The sequence below is a fragment of the Amphiura filiformis genome, chromosome 17 (assembly GCF_039555335.1).
Source record: "Amphiura filiformis chromosome 17, Afil_fr2py, whole genome shotgun sequence".
Lineage (NCBI taxonomy): Eukaryota > Metazoa > Echinodermata > Ophiuroidea > Amphilepidida > Amphiuridae > Amphiura > Amphiura filiformis.
In genome coordinates this window covers 260,018-276,343 of record NC_092644.1, presented here as the reverse complement: position 1 = coordinate 276,343, position 16,326 = coordinate 260,018, and the positions used below count along the sequence as shown (strand labels likewise).

At 38.1% G+C, this 16,326-nt stretch overlaps 2 protein-coding genes across 3 annotated transcripts; both read right to left on the bottom strand.

Moving 5' to 3' along the window:
• Positions 1-2,055: 2,055 nt before the first annotated feature.
• On the bottom strand, positions 2,056-4,075 carry LOC140138287 (uncharacterized). The gene is made up of 2 exons (XM_072160200.1): positions 3,509-4,075; positions 2,056-3,168 (listed from the first exon to the last, which is right to left on the bottom strand). The coding sequence occupies exons 1-2, from the start codon at positions 4,073-4,075 to the stop codon at positions 2,056-2,058; spliced, it is 1,680 nt and encodes a 559-aa protein (XP_072016301.1).
• A 3,478-nt stretch (positions 4,076-7,553) lies between these two features.
• Positions 7,554-15,738, bottom strand: LOC140136759 (hematopoietic prostaglandin D synthase-like). Of its 2 annotated transcripts, none has more exons than XM_072158343.1 (5): positions 15,257-15,738; positions 14,347-14,439; positions 9,472-9,587; positions 8,456-8,560; positions 7,554-8,261 (listed from the first exon to the last, which is right to left on the bottom strand). In XM_072158343.1, exons 1-5 carry the CDS (start codon positions 15,387-15,389, stop codon positions 8,091-8,093), a joined length of 618 nt encoding a protein of 205 aa, XP_072014444.1. In that variant the 5' UTR covers positions 15,390-15,738; the 3' UTR covers positions 7,554-8,090. The 2 variants fall into 2 exon arrangements, with proteins under 2 accessions (XP_072014444.1, XP_072014445.1); XM_072158344.1 differs by having other exon boundaries at positions 7,554-7,950.
• Between the last annotated feature and the right edge of the window lie 588 nt (positions 15,739-16,326).

Here is a 16,326-nt window from a genome sequence, read left to right as displayed (position 1 = left end):
TTATTTATCTTTGTTAATTAACATATATTTTAAATGTTAATAAATCGTGGTTGGCTGCCCATGATATCTGTTAAATTCAATGTTTTATGAATATAATTCTACCACGCAGAGGGGGTCACGCAGCAGAATTTCACACCACCTGACTTAGGACGTAGGAAGCGAATTTCACACCACCTGACTTCGAACGTAGGGAGCGAAGCGATCGAAGTCTCGCCCCATGGCCGGGGGTCCAGGGGTCTGCTTAAGGGCCCCTGGTGGGGCCCAGGGGCAAAGCCCCGTTGGGGGTCGAGGGGGCGAAGCCCGCTCGAAGCCAGAAGGTTTCTACACATTTTACACTGTAGGAGACACCATTTCTGAGGGTAAAATTACATTCAAATGGATTAAAAAATAAGGTTATTTTGAGAAAACAAGCCTAGATAACAGCCTTGAAGACTATCTATTATACATGTAATATTCTTCAAGGCTTGTTTTCTCAAAATTATACCATAAAATAATGCAAATTAGGTACCTAAGCCCAGGCAATTTTAGCAGAATTAACACCCCATCAGGCACCAGTGATATGTTTTTTCAAAGAAAGTCTACTAATTTGATATGAAATGACATTTTGCAATAGCAAAGTCAAAATTAGGACTTGCTGTCAATAATATGAAGGAAATATGTGACAGAGGCAAGGTGTGAAATACAAGTAGTATTAAGTTACAATAACCTTTGATACCCGACCTGACCTTCCATCATGGCGCCTTATTCGTCTGATGTATTTCTATTATGCTCTCAAGTAAAATAAAATACCAATCTGCACTAAGCAGACAGAATGTTACTTGGCTCCCAGCATACTACTACTACTACTACTACTACAAAGTTCTTAGGGCGCAATTCGCAAAGAAAGCATCGTTGCGCTTACAGTAAAAAACAAATACATAAGAAAACCAGTTCAGAATAAAACAGTTCAGAATAAATAAGTTTTGAGTCTCTGTTTGAAAAGAGTGACCGATGGCGAAAGTCTGATTTCTGTTGGTAATGAGTTCCAGCGCTTAACACCAGCTACAGGGAAACGACGATCACCGGCGACACTGATGGATCTATCAGCCAGGAGACGCGTGGTGTCATTACTTGATCTGAGAGTCCTTTGAGGAATATAAGGAGTCAGTTTGTTGGAGATGTACTTCGGAGCAAGGTTGTTGAGAGACTTGAAAATATACAGAAGAATTTTGAAACTGATGCGTTTATCAATGCTGAGCCAGTGGAGAGATGAGACTAATGGGTGAGCTTCGACTCGACGCCCAACAGCAAAGATGACACGCGCGGCGGAGTTCTGAAGTCTTTGGAGACGGCTTATGTCTTTTGCAGAGAGCTGAAGGAAGAGTGCGTTACAATAGTCGAGCCTGGAGAGTATCAGTGCTCTTACTGCATGATGGCAGGTCTCTTGATTGATGTAATACCGGATACGCCACAAGTTCTTTATCTGGAAGAGCGTATTTCTGCGGAGAATGTTAACATGAGCAGTAAGAGACATGTTGGAATCAAAGTGACAACCCAGGTTGCGAATGACAGAAGACAGATTGATAGTGGAGTCGCCGATGGTGAGTTGAATGTTCTGTATGTCCAGGAGCTTGAGATTATGATTTGATGCTGCAATGACAAACTCAGTCTTGGAGTCGTTGAGTTTCAGATAATTGGCGGTGAGGCAAGATTTTATGTCAGCAATGCAGCATGATATCTTGTTTAATGCCTTGATGATGTCGTCAGGATTACGCGGGTTAAAAGCAACATACAATTGCGAGTCATCAGCATACTGATGGTAATCGATGCCGTGTTTCCTCGCAATTTCACCGATGGGCTTGGAATATGTGGTGAACAAAAGAGGTCCGAGGACTGATCCTTGTGGCAGTCCGAAATCAGTGGTAACTGGGTCTGACATGGTGCCGTTTATGTTCACACGTGATGACCATCCTTTAAGATATGAGGCAAACCACTCAAGGGCAGTCCCAGTTACAGCATATTTCTGCTCGAGACGGTTCAACAGTATGGCGTGATCCACCGTATCAAACGCCGCACTCATATCAAGGAGTACGACGAAAACAGCTTTTTGGAATCAATATCACACATTATGTCATCCTGAACTTTCATAAGAGCTGATTCAGTAGAATGGTGAGCACGGTAAGCAGATTGCAAAGGATCGCACATGTCATTCTTATTCAGATGTTCAACAAATTGCTCAGAAGCGCACTTTTCGATGACTTTGGCGACAAAGCTCAGGTTACTTACTGGTCTATAATTCTTCAACTCATCTTTATTTGCGGAAAGTTTCTTGAGCAACGGGGTGACAATCGTGTGGTGAGCAGCATTCGGGAAAACACCAGAGCTGAGAGATTTGTTCACAATGTTGGTGATTGCTGGTATGTGACTGTCAATATGATTTTTCAAAAACCATGTTGGGTGCGGGTCAAGAGAGCACGATGCGTTGGAAGATCTGGTGATTACCTTTTTCACCTCATCTTCAGACATTTTGTTAAATTCATTGAGAGGCATACAATTTGGAGCACAGGTTTCCTGGAGCTTGGTGGTAGATGGTTTGTTGGAGTCACTTTCTAATTCTTCACGGATTGTTGCAATTTTATGAACAAAGAACCGAGAAAATTTGTCTGACAATTCGACAGGGTTGTCGTGACTTGGCAGGGGTTTAGCACCCTTGTTCAGCAGAGTGTTTACAGTCTGAAAAACTGTTTTGTTGTCGGCACCTGTGAGTTTTTCAGTATAGTAAGATTGCTTAGCTTTAACAATGGCTTCTTTCGAAGCATTTGTTGCAACATGAAACTCCTTGCGATCAGTTTCTGATTGAGAATGACGCCATCTACGCTCAGCACGACGTTTTTCATGACGGGCGTCATGAACATTGTCATTGTACCAGGGTTGACGGGTTTTAACTAGACGCGAGCGTGTCCTTCCAGGAGCATGCTCATCCAGGAGGTCATGGCATGTCTTATTATACTGGTCAAAATACTCGTTAACATCAACAGATTCAGGAATTTCGTGTAAGTGCTCATTCAGAGAAGCTGTAAAAACGTCGTTGTCAATGGAGGAGTAATTGCGAAGTGTTATTGTTGTTCGTTGGGGCGGTGGTTTCTGGAGATTCAGCTGAAAGTGCACAGGGTAGTGATCTGAGACAGCCTGTGGATAAGAATCACTATCCACCACGAGGTTATCATTCGAACAAGAAATAACGTGATCGAGAATGTTACCAGATCTGTGGGTGGGAGTTTTTGATGCTGGGTGAGATTTGCAGCTGACAGAATTTGGGCATATTGTTTGACATCTGGCCGATGTTGTTCATTCCAATGTATGTTTATGTCCCCGGCAATTAGTAGTTTTCCTGGTATTAAGGTAATGGTATCAAGAAAAGTGTCAAATTCGAAAGGAAATCAGATGTCCGAAACCGATTGCTCTTTGAGGGAGGAGGACGATAAATAACAACAATGTTCAGGTGGTTGGCATTGTCTGTTATGATTACAGATTCAAAGTAAGTAGTACTTGGTTGGTCTGATCTGACATGAAGGTTTAACTGAGTTTTATACACAACGGCAATTCCGCCTGCATGATTTCCACCTGATGGGCGTGGAAAATTAAGAAATGTGTAACTAGGTGGTGTACTCTCACCAATGATGACATGCTCATCGGCAAACAACCATGTTTCTGTTACTATCATGATATCGATGTCATGTTCTATAATGTAGTCGGAGAACAATTCTGTTTTGTTTCGTATGGACTGCATGTTCCACTGACAAACATTGAGTTTTGTGGGAGCCGTGTCGTGCCTTTGTAACTGCTTCAAATTTGACAGGTTAGCACCACGAGTGGGTAAGATGGTTCCGCTGGTAGTGTTCTTTTTAGTGATTATTGTAGGAATGGGACGCTGAGTTTTGTTGAAAGCTCGGTATCCTCGTCTGGTGGGTTTAACATTGCAAATGTTCAATTCTCTCAATTTTCCATATACATCATATGGTACCCTACATGTAGGAATACCAGTAGATGGTTGAAGACTTAATAGCTCCTCTCTAGAGTAACACAAAGAAGGCATATTGATCATATTGACTGATGTAATCAATATATACCAAATAGCTAAAATCAACAATTGTAGTCTGGCCATTAGGTGTGAAAAATCAAGTCCAATCCAATATTCAAGTGATTATCAAGTCCTGCTTTACAACAATTGCAAGAACTACTACTGTGTAATAGAGATAGACACTGTATATTGGCAGTTTAAGCTTCTCCAAAATGATGAAAATGTCCCCAAAAATCCAGTCAAAGCGATGTAACAGCAGAATTTTTGGTCGGGTAGTAAAAAGAACACAAGTATTAAACACTAGTATAGTTCTGGTAGTGGAGCTCAAGTTAGATTCGCAGAAATCAGATGAAATTCAGAGAGCTGATGTGGAGTGCAACCATTAGGCGCAACAATCAATTATAAAGGTCCTGAATATAAAGCATGAATTATTTATTTTATACGGAGGTAAAGAAATGCACAGTGTATGTGCAAGCCGTGCAACAAAACTCCAAATATTTACGGTAAATCTGAATAGTGGTCAAATGTTGACATATCATGTGTTCGGGAAATCACGTGGCAATATTTTAAGATTTCAGGCTTGTTTACTAGTTAATTGCCATTTGTACTCTTTTATTATTTATCTTTGTTAATTAACATATATTTTAAATGTTGATAAATCGTGGTTGGCTGCCCATGATATCGGTTAAATTCAATGTTTTATGAATATAATTCTACCACGCAGAGGGGGTCACGCAGCAGAATTTCACACCACCTGACTTAGCTAGATTTCGAAGCTCTGCTCTTCAAATTCATGTAAATTTCAAAGTTTATACACTTAATATATTTAATATGATACTAATTTTTTGTTATAACCAACTGGTACACGAAATATACTAGCTTATTACCTATACAGAAAGGTGATTATCAGCCTTCACTCAGCAATTTGACATGCCCGGCATATCCCGGCCCCGGGATCCAGTTATTCTCCATCTGGCCAACATGCAGGGATGCCAATGGGTTGTGAAAAAAAATCTTTCTGAAAAAATGCTTCCTTCATCCCAAAAAAGTGGTTTTAAATGTTCAGTTTCCTATACTTTTGTACATGAGAGACATTCTCCAAAGTATTTTTTTGGCCTAATAACATGGCCTACATGGCTGAAATGGATACATATAATGCGCAATATAAAAACAATGATTCATCAAATTTTTGACCCCCCCCCCCCTATTTTTTTGTTAAATTTTCAAAAAATATTTTTGGCCAAAAAAGCAAGTAATATGCCCTAAATTCCTTGTTATTTAATGTTGTACATTTTAATTACCTTTACTTCTACTGAACAGCTAGCAATGTATACTAATTCAATGTGTTCCTGACTGTTCAATAGAAGCAAAAGTAATCAAAATGTACAACTTGATCCAACTTTGTAAAATAAAATTGGCAATTTTGTTTTAAGTAGCAGTATTTCTATGGTTTCCAACCTTGAATAACAAGTAATGTAGGGCCTATAACTTGATTTTTTGGCCAAAAATAATAATATCATCGTAAGAACAACTTGTTGTTGAACTTATTATTCACGATTGGTCACACGATTAAGGATATTTATTTCAAATAATAAATGTGTAATCCAAACGGCTCGATTCTTGTTGTCATTTATGAACCCTCAGCTCAATGAATATACACATCTGGCTCACTATGTCAAGTTAACGGGGTTTTTGGGTTTTTTTTTGGTTTAAAAATGTTAATCAGAATGCAAAACGCACGAACACTCTGCAAAGTTGCATAAAATGTGCGTACAATTTCATAAAATTACAGTATCTGTATTTTTTTAATCAGAAAAGAAAATTCCTAGAGTTATTCAAAAGGGTAGGTTTACACCTAAAATGTAAATTCCTTTAAATTGACTAGTCATTGTTACTTTTTTTTTATAGCTACATGTACAGCTTGGTGAGAGTACACACATGGTTCACTAATGTCAAGTTAACGGTGTTTTATTCAAAAATGTTAATCAGAATGCAACAACGCATATGACCTCTGCAAAATTGCATAAATTGCACACAGGTGCCTACAATGTCATAAAATTACAGTAACTAATCAGAAAAGAAAATGCTTTTCAATTAAAATGTAAATAACTTTAATTGACCTTTACTTAGATAAAGCTTGATGAAAGTACACACCTGATCACTAGACGAGTCAATATACGTTTGAGCTACATAAAAAACCAACGTTTGTGCTTGCTAGTGACTCTAAACACCCTCCTGAACAACATATCCAAAAAGGAGAAAAAATTAAAACAAAAATGCTGGGCTCAAATTTTAAAATTGGACTAATATCGATAGAACCCATCCAATTATATTCCTCTATTTATTAGGATTCAGGAAAGGTATAGTTTGACCTATCGCCGAGATGCCGTTCTTGAGTTATAGGCATAAAGGTCAAATGTTAAATTTTGGCTCCACCATTGTCCACAGAAGTAAAAAACAATGTTCCGATTTTGATCAAAGTGATCTCAAATTGTTCCGCTTGGAACAACAATTTAAACAAAAAATAGTTTGCTATATCTCAGGTGTTTTGTTACCTGTTTAACATCACAAAACATCAGGTTAACATGATTGAATGGGCAGAGAATTTTTGCCCCCAGTGTTCCAGTTTTGTCTAGGTGCACCTATTTTTGTACTTAGAGTAGTCTAAATATCACGAGACTTTCCCTCACTAGTGATCGTAACAGTGGGGAGAAAGGCGTTGCTAGAGGCATTGTCATGCAATATTTGCTTATTTTTTTCAGAATGAATGCGATTACCGCAAACCAAACCTTTTTGCATAGGATTTTTTTGGACTCGACTTGTCTTACTTTGTGGAGCAACTTCTTTAATTATCTGGTCATTGGCTGAAACTTATTTTAAGCACGGATTTTTATAATCGTGCCAGGAGGCACGTTAAAATAGCCCCTGCATCTGTTCAACCAAGTATATTTGGTACCTAAAATGCAGTCCATTACAGTCCATATAGTAGTATATACAGTCCTATAGTAGTAGGAAACTACAACAATCCGCAGCCTAACCTCAACCAAATAGCTCGAGAACTGATGGGTTCTCTTTGCTCATTAGTCTTACCATATTCTTTCAACGCATATATTCAACTGCAAGTATAACAATAGGTTTTTACAAATAACAAAAATACCGGGATAAATTCAAGGATTTGAGATGTAATCATACATTGAATATCAATAGTTAAAACGACACCATACGTTACTCTTACTATATTATACTTTTTTTTCGTCATAGCAGGGAATAAATACCAGAAATAATTTCATGTGGCGGTCACTCAATTTATTACATCGCTGAGCTATAGCGATTAGTTTTTAGCCAATGAGATAGAACTCCGGGGAAAGTGAGCTACCCAGCAAAGACAAAACGCTTTACAGAAAACGTGTAAATGTCGGGTTATATAAAAGGTATAAAAACGTTTTAATAACATTCAGAAAACATTTTTGAAAACTTGCTGCGAACATTCCAAAACATTTTGCAAAAAATGTTTGCCCAAAATATTTTACAATAACGTTTTAAAATGATTTCATGACCTTTATCTAACCCGACATTTAAATGTTATTAAAATGTTTTGAATAAATGTTTTAAGAACATTTTTGTGTTTGCTGGGTACCTTATTGGTCAAATACCAATCGCTCACCGGGCGCGGAGTATAAACTCAGCAGCTACTCCCAGCATCCGGCGGGGCATTTTATAGACTCACATGTTTTGTTGCAAGTCGTTTTTTTATTGGTTCGTTTACTGCAGGCACAAAATAATTATTTCCCTGGTATGGACGATGTGACGCGGAGTGATATGGTTGGTGACATCGGTGCTGTAGTAAATTCCAATTTTCTTTGCTTTACCTCTGTTGTTCGGCTCAAGATCTGACAGTAAAGGTCAACATTTAATGCAAAAGAAATTTTAATCTATTGTATATATGGAAATGTAACAATATGGCTTTGAAGTATAATACATTTTGGAGAATAGAAACAACTAAAGTAGCACATGGAAATGAACCAATTCATTAAAATGGACTTTCTGGTCTCTTTGCTATCCATGCTGCAATCTTAGGTTCCTTGCTAACTTTGTCCTTGTGTGCGGCCAGTTTAGGAAAATCTTTGAATGGCTCATCTAATGAAAAGAATGACCTGAGATTGTCGAAGCTTGCGAGGAGTGCTATGTCTGCCATCATTATCTGGAAAAATAGAGGAGATGAATGCAAAAACACACACCACAAGTGAAACAAAACCAACTATAACAAAACCACCAAATAAATATGGTACATGTATATATAAATAATTATGATAAGTTTAAGTTGTACCTTCGATTCTAAATTTAAAAAATAATGTCAAGATTATCAATCGAAAAATCGCAGAAATGACTGATTACCTTCTTCCCAACAAAGAATTCTCCTCCGTTGGCTGCAAGGAAATTTTCGAGATATTTGAGCTTGGTTTTAATCTTTTCGTCAAATACGGATTTCCTCAATTTTGCCTGTGAACACAATAATAGAAAATAACATTATCCAAAAAAAGCAAGTAATGTTTTTTTGTGGGGGCGGGGCGGGGTGGGGTGGGTTTGTATGTGTGGATGGGGTGGGTGGGTGGGGGGATCTTTATAAATAATTGTGGCTGTCTATCTAAACACCTCCATCTGACAATTATCTCATCCAGATTGAAGTTCTCTTTGTTCATTCGCCTTTGGCAAGTCATAATTGTTTATGAATCAAATTATAAACCTTATTGACAACCAAAAACCAAAACGTTTACCACAATAGAAGATGGTTGAACATGGCTAAAGGTGTAATTTAAAATTCACAAAAACAAGAACAAAACAACGGCAACAAGAAGAATAAAGACAAAAACAAAAGCACACACACACGCACACACACAGAAACGCATCATTATGATAAAGGACCGGAACTAAGCTAAGGGGGTTGTCATATTCTTCGGAATGGGAGATCATGAATATGTCGGTGATTGAAGTCATTTGTTTATTACCCCCCCCCCCCCTATCGCCGGCTAAAATTGTTTATGACCTCCTATCTCGGACTGAAAATGTTTAATGACCCCCTTCCGAACACATACAGTAAACAAATTGTTCCGAAAAGGTCAAGAAATGTGACTGTGCGTTCGATTGATTGAGGGTGCACGAAGTGTGTAATAATTTTGACGGTAAATGTAAAGAATGCACACGCAGTTCAACAATTGTGCAAAATTTAGATTATTATACGAAAAGTATAATGGTCACAATCCCATAATAATTTTACAGCCCCCTATTTTGGTGTAAAAATTATGGTCCCCTATTTTTGGTGTAAACAGATTTATGCTTCCAGAATATTAATGATCCCATTCTGAAGAAAATGACAGCCTCCTAAGTACCTGTCAATTAAACAATAAGCCTACCTTTTTTGCCTCATCCTTTTCTTGTAATACAGGGCCTATTTCAGTATCTATATCAATTAAGGTTTCCATTACTTGTTCATTTTGAGCCATTTCTAGGTTATTGTCACCAGCCAAGTCTGTATGGGTAAACATAAACATCGTTGTGACTGCAGTAGATTATTAGTGTGTGTGTGTGGGAGGGGGTGGCTGGGGGTTGTCACCACTTGAACCGTGGATTGGATGCTGTAAATCGTCCTCGCAACCTTTCTGCATACATGGCAGAAGGGTTCTTCTTGACTGATCTGTAACAATACTACCACTTGGCTGTCTTAGCTGTATTGCCAGTTGATTTTTCGTGGATACGCTGATTTTAGGCATGACTGGGAAAATAAGCTGTGCCCCCCCCATCCCCCCACCCCCTTTTGGTCATAGCTTGCTCGTTGCGCCTCCTGACCCAGATTGATTCTTATATCCATCTTTGGAACTTATCACTTTCCCGATAAAGACCTCCTCCTAGTTTATGAAGTTGTTGTGTACTGTCACGTGATCTGGAATATCAGACTTGTGCTCATATGGAAAGGTTTCTATACAAAAACTAGCCAAAATCCCAAGAGCTTCCAAGCACAGAACAACAAGCAGTGACTTTGATTACACTATACGGTTGAGTGCATAGCAATGTAGAAACCTCAAGTGTTCCCTTCATCCAATCAGATTTTTTTAAATATCAAACGAAAGCTAAAACTTCCCCCTAAAATCACTTTTCGTCACTAGGTCAACAGATAACACAATTCAATGTTATAGCAAGGCGAAAGTGGAAAATCTGTTGAAAACTATCTATCCAAGCAAATTTTTGACCAAAACGTAGGTTTTAAAAGTCAAGACCTCAAGTATTCCTTACAATATTTTTCAAATTTTATGTCAGTAAATGAAAAAGCACACTTATATTGTCCATATACTAGAGTCACTAGAATGAGCAATGGTCAATTCTCTTTAAATTGCAAATCTTGTGGAAAAAGTTACAATTTTCACCTGTTTTGTCTTACGGTTGTAAATTCAAAGAACTATGACTATGCGCTTACAAATTGATATGGTTCTTAAACCGACGATAACCGAGCGGTGCATGTCCTTTGACTGTTTTTGTCTGATTCTTTTTGATGTTCTTTCATTCTTGTTCCAAACTGTTTTCCTGTTACCCAATAGGAAATAGTGGGCGCAGTTTATCTTTATGGTGAACCAACGTGTTCCTAAATGTGGCGGGTGGCGGGCGGCTTCACTGCTGAAGAGACACTGTGTTCCTTAAGAATCCGCTAAACTTTCTTTAAGATACCCTGAACGTATGGTACAACCACCACACGTATTTTTCAGTCATGCATACACTCAACTTATCCAAGAAAAATCAAATAGCAACACTGCGGCTAAGACATCAAGTGCTAGTATTGGCTACAGCTCAGATTGGATACAGCAAGATTCTATTGTGGCATACAAAATCATCCATCAATGGGTACATTCATGCGTTGATTTTGAAAACATTGGAAGTGAAAAATTATGCAATCAAAACCAAAATTGCGCTAAATCTATGTGCTTTAAAAATATACTTTGTAAAAATTTGACACCAAAAAGAAAAAAAAAACACACGGGCGAAGATCAGGCTTTTCATAATCGAAAATCTGACACTAGACGACTAAATGTCACACATAAGTTTAACACCAGGATTTAAAATTAGAATATAGTATCAATCATTATGGTTTTCTTCCGATATTTACTGAAAGAATGAAAATTTATTTTAAATTGAAAAGGTGTAGCTCACAATATCGCTCATTGTAACACCGAACATCGGCGATGTGTCTAATTCAGTGACTGAGTGAGCCTATAACAATAGCCAGTGAGTGACTAGTGTTCTGAGTGTATACAGGAGAGAGAAGAACGGATCGTACACAAGCACAAATAATATGATATACTAGTAACATGCAAAGGCAGATGACATTTTAAAACATGATACCGTTAATGATACCTTTAACTTAACAGTATGTGAATCAATCAAATTGTACTTTATTTTATTTTATTTCATTCTTATTTAACCTGGGTTGACCTTTCAATGCACTAGCATTGCTCTCCCAAGGTGCCCTGGTACTTTCGAGCTGCAGTAAAATACATGTAATTAGAAGTCAATTAAATTGATTTAAAACCTACCCTTCGAAGTAACTATAATTGACTCCAGTAAAATACATGTATATTACAAGTCAATTAAATGATATACATATTTAAATGAAAACCTACCCTTCGAAATAACTATAACCAATTTCTTTTCTGATTAACATTTAATAAAACATAATATCGATCACAGGTGTTGGCCCTGATCATTTATTCGTATATCCGCCATTTTGGATTTTTGCCATTTTGTGCATTTTGAAACCAAAGACGAATTTTTTCTTCATTTTTTAAAGTCCCCAATTAATCTGTATGCAATTACCTATCATGTGAGACATGTTGAACTTTTTTGAACAAGTGATCGAGCGGTCTATGTACATCAACCCCTGTGCGATAACTTTACATTTAATGGACCAGGTGTGTCATTTCATTTAGTTGTATTTCGGCTCAAAAAATCACAACAAAAATCGAGTCATATGTGCACTTTCCAAGTCTATTATAAACATTTTATGTTGATATCATTTAGTTATAGCAGATAAAAGGCACATCACACAATAATAGCCGTTTTGTTAACATGTTCATTATTGGGTCACTCCATATGAAATCAAGGAGGTCCCCCACCTGACCCCCTCAGATTTGCTTTATATTTTAGTCATGTATTGTACCTGTAAAAATATTAAAAACCTGCAAATTTGAGGTCCGTAGCTTTTACGGATTTTCTGTGGCAGCCATTTAAAGTTGGAGTAGGGGGGCCTAAATTTAGACCCAAAAGTTGCCCTTTAAATAAATTTCATCTTTTGGAGTCTGTGCCTTCTTTATAAAAGGAGAGAAACGTCTGAAACCTTGTATACACACTGACGGCATGCCCAATTTGTCAAAAAGTAAAAAAAAATCTGTAATTGCGCGTTGTGTCACGGGGTCATTAAATATGCAAGAAAAAATGTCATGTGTTGTATACTGGCAAGTTTAGCCCCCCTAAATTCACATTTTTTGTCAGATTAATTGTTTTTTGTTGTCACTGATGCTATAAATAGGATAAATACAATGCATATCCAAAAAATTGAGCTCACAATTCATTTCCATTTCGAACAGCGCCCTCACGAAGATGAAATTTATTGCAAATTCAACATTTTCAGGGGGCCCAAAGTCGATGTGGTCCACCTTTCAAAATTTATAAAAGATCACTTTTATATGACTGCTAGTCATGAATTACAACTTTGCTCAATCCCAGTAATTGTATAGGTTGACTTCATAGAAAACGACAAGCCCAAAGTTGACCATTTTCTTATGATTGCATGTACTGCAAATGTGCCGAATTCGGAAGGCTTAAAAGTCAAAATATTGAAAATAAATGACTAAATGCGTATAGTTATTGGCCCTATTTACTTTTATTTCCATTTTATTTTCTATTCGTGGTAATTGTGCATGTAGATTGATACACCAAGTACGCTTGAGTTCATTTTTGTCTGCATGGCTGTTTCTATTATTAACTTACGCCCCTCTGGAATCAAGCCTTGAAAATCCATTGTATTTAACCTTAAACATCAAGATATGAATAGATTTCGCCCACACTTCTCAAAGTGCTGTGGATTTACCCAATGTTCACCTAATAAGGTGGAAAAACAATAAGTGCCACGGTCTCCTGTAAGAAATGTAGTTACTCATCGTGAACAAGAGCAAACAAACACATGGGAATAGCCTACTAGAGGAAACTGAATAAACTTATTAAAGAGTAATTGAAAGTTTAACCCACCCAATGTGTTACAATTAAAACTAGAGACAAACGAAATTAACAAGTGTAGAATATCGGAAGCGGCTGTTTGACGGGGCTGTCATTTTCATTGGAAGGCGTCATTAATTTATAATATGTACGACCGTGGTCAAGGCCCGTACGCACCGGCGAGGAGCACAGGAAATCAGCAAATGATCCTTAATCGGCACATTATCCTAATGTATCACCAAATTGATTGAGTTTTTAAAAATCTCAGAAACTCGAGGAAAAACACACCCGGGAACACACCCTTCTAGCCTCCACCCTCCACGCAAGTGGCTTACTTGGGCATTAAGGCAAAAGCAATTAAAAACATTTCATTTGCCAACATGTAGTGTCTTTTTCTCCTTAAAATAGCCCCTGGTGGAAGAGGAGACTATTCCTGGAGGTTAAGGGCAATGTTTGTGACCCAGGTCACAGTTAACGCCTGTTAACGTTTTAGTTCATTTCGATTTAGACTTATTTTGGTGTTCATTACAATGCTAAACAAAGTCACTGTGGTTCATGGACGTGATTATATTGTATAATCTAATTTTTTTTGTTTCTAAATATTAGCTAATATTACAACAAGTGAATAATAACATGCAGGAAATGGCCCCTACTTCTAAGCATGGCGGAAAGGATTGACCTATTTCAATTCAGGTCATATAGATGATATACATCTTTGAAATCGTGACAGTGGCATGCGCAAAGGGGGCGGCTTAAGTCGGGGGAAATGCAACAATTCGGGCGAAGATTCGGTGTTTAGCTATTAGGAACGAAGCGAACCGAAGATTTGTTAACAGTCTGAGGAATCGAGTCCCGTGTCCCCACTTATGGGGACACGGGATTTCGTTTTGGTAATCGAAGTTCACTGAATGTACTTGAAGGTTGAAGTGTTGAAAAATGCTCTTCACTCTTCCCTATAACAGTTAGAATTAAGTTAAAATGATACATTCGTTTTGTCATGCTAGTAATTTGTTTTCGCCAATACTTACTAAATTCCCTCGCTACATATCTAGCGATGGCTTGGCTTTGTGATATTCTCTTCCCATCGATTTCCAGGACTGGTAGGGTTCCAGTAGGCATAGCTGTAGATGGAAAGAGGTATCATTATAAATGGACCCTGTTATTAAAGACAATACATCTTATTCTGCTCGTATGTACACAAAATCTGGTTGGACAATGGCAAGATTTCGGGTGTTGTCTCCCGGTGTTGTCTATCAAGCCATAGACGACCCTACGTCATCACGCGCCGACTTCATTATATTGATAGAGCACGTTAGTTTCAAATGCTCTACATGTATATGGCCCTTGCTGTTCATCATAATATCAATAACATCTCGACAAACTTGACCAACATGTTTCCTGATTGCCTCACATTTATTTATTTCATTAAATCATCAAAGGGATGAGAGAAGCGAAGCTGTCGGCCCTTCACTCAATCAATATTGAAACAGTGAATTGCAATATGTGTGGCTTTAACTGTACGGAAGTATTTAATTCATGACATTTGCGACGTTGGATGATGTTTGTGTCCCTAATTAACATGGAAGACATATGGTTCTCTCATCCACCAACACACACGTACTCCAGTAAAAGGCGAAGAGTAAAGTGTCAATAAAATAACTGAAAATAGGACCGAACGGGGACGAAAATATAGCTTTGCCCCACCTTATTGAAACCCTGCCTCACGCCACTGATGTACTAAACTCCTCAGCCCTAGCTAGCCCTACCCATCTCCCGGTCGCAAATTATTTTACCGTAGTTAACATTTGAATAGGGAGCCCGTAAACATTGGCATTATACCCCGGGCACTATACATGTAGAGAAAACTACATGTAGAGAAAACTACCTGCCCAATATTATGGATGCAATTTATGCAAAAACCTTAATTTTAACACTTACTTGGTTTCAGAGTAGGCCAGTTGGCAAATTCAATACGATGATCTTCATACTCTACCCCAGCCTGTGCGAACATATACCGTGTTAACTCAGCTCGGCCCCTCACAGGAAAATTAATCAGCTTGTATTTCGGCATTTTGGAGGTTTGATTTTATACCACGGTCACTTAAAATTAACACACTATACGTACAAGGCAGCCAACTGAAGTCACTCTGAAAAGCAGCTCTGAAAGTACAATATCACCGTGATAAAAATGTGCTACATCAATGTGTATACACATCAGTCAGACAGTACAACGGCAACTGCTTCCTTTAATATATTGCGTATACGTAATTACGTGATGTACGTAAATTGTGTATTTTGTATGAGGTCGAAGATGAGATCCCTTTTTTTATGTCAAACTAATTGCTATGTGTCTAAAAATGTTCCATAATATTCACATCAAAACGATAGAAAGCTGTAAGAGACTCTTTACAAATTGCGACTTCCTTTATACTATAAATTTCCAACACTGTTTATATAGGGATCACAAGGTCAGTCAACCCCCGATGTGTGCAGGGCGCACACCACTAAATAATCGTTCCATTGAAATACACCTGAAAATACAAGAATGTAAGTTCGTTTTTCTACCCATAAAGGGACTGATCAATATAATTATGAGCCCGGGGGAGGGTAAAATTGGAGACATTTTGGCGAGCCTAAAGGAGGGGGGCAAGCAATTTTTGGCAAGCCGAGGGGGGAGGCAAGTGATTTTTGGCACACATATTTGGGGCTACTTTTAATTAAACGCTCTAAAAGAGCTTAGGAAAACCGTACGGAAACGCTTAAATATGCACATTTTCCTGCTCGCTGCGCTCACAACATGTATATAGACCATTTAAGGTTTGCAAATTGGGATCCCAAAAATTTGGCATATGCAAGGGGGGCAAATACAGCGATACCAGGAACCGGGCCGGGGGGCACTCACTAAAAATGAGTGACAGAGATGTGCGGCCACATTGACCCCCATTTTTCAACTCGCTCTCACGCAATGGCCCCCTTTTTTGTTTTACTGAACTCCCTCTTACCCAATG

Bases quoted from the DNA above. Each gene is read 5' to 3' on its own strand.
- LOC140136759 (XM_072158343.1), bottom strand. From the start codon at position 15,389: ATGCCGAAATACAAGCTGATTAATTTTCCTGTGAGGGGCCGAGCTGAG. The intron at 14,440-15,256 runs GTAAGTGTTAAA...TTCCATCTACAG, and splicing joins CTGGCCTACTCTGAAACCAA to CTATGCCTACTGGAACCCTA. The intron at 9,588-14,346 runs GTAAGTATTGGC...TTACCCATACAG, and splicing joins ATATGTAGCGAGGGAATTTA to ACTTGGCTGGTGACAATAAC.
- LOC140138287 (XM_072160200.1), bottom strand. From the start codon at position 4,075: ATGCCTTCTTTGTGTTACTCTAGAGAGGAGCTATTAAGTCTTCAACCA. The intron at 3,169-3,508 runs GTAATCATAACA...TCTTATCCACAG, and splicing joins GTACTACTTACTTTGAATCT to GCTGTCTCAGATCACTACCC.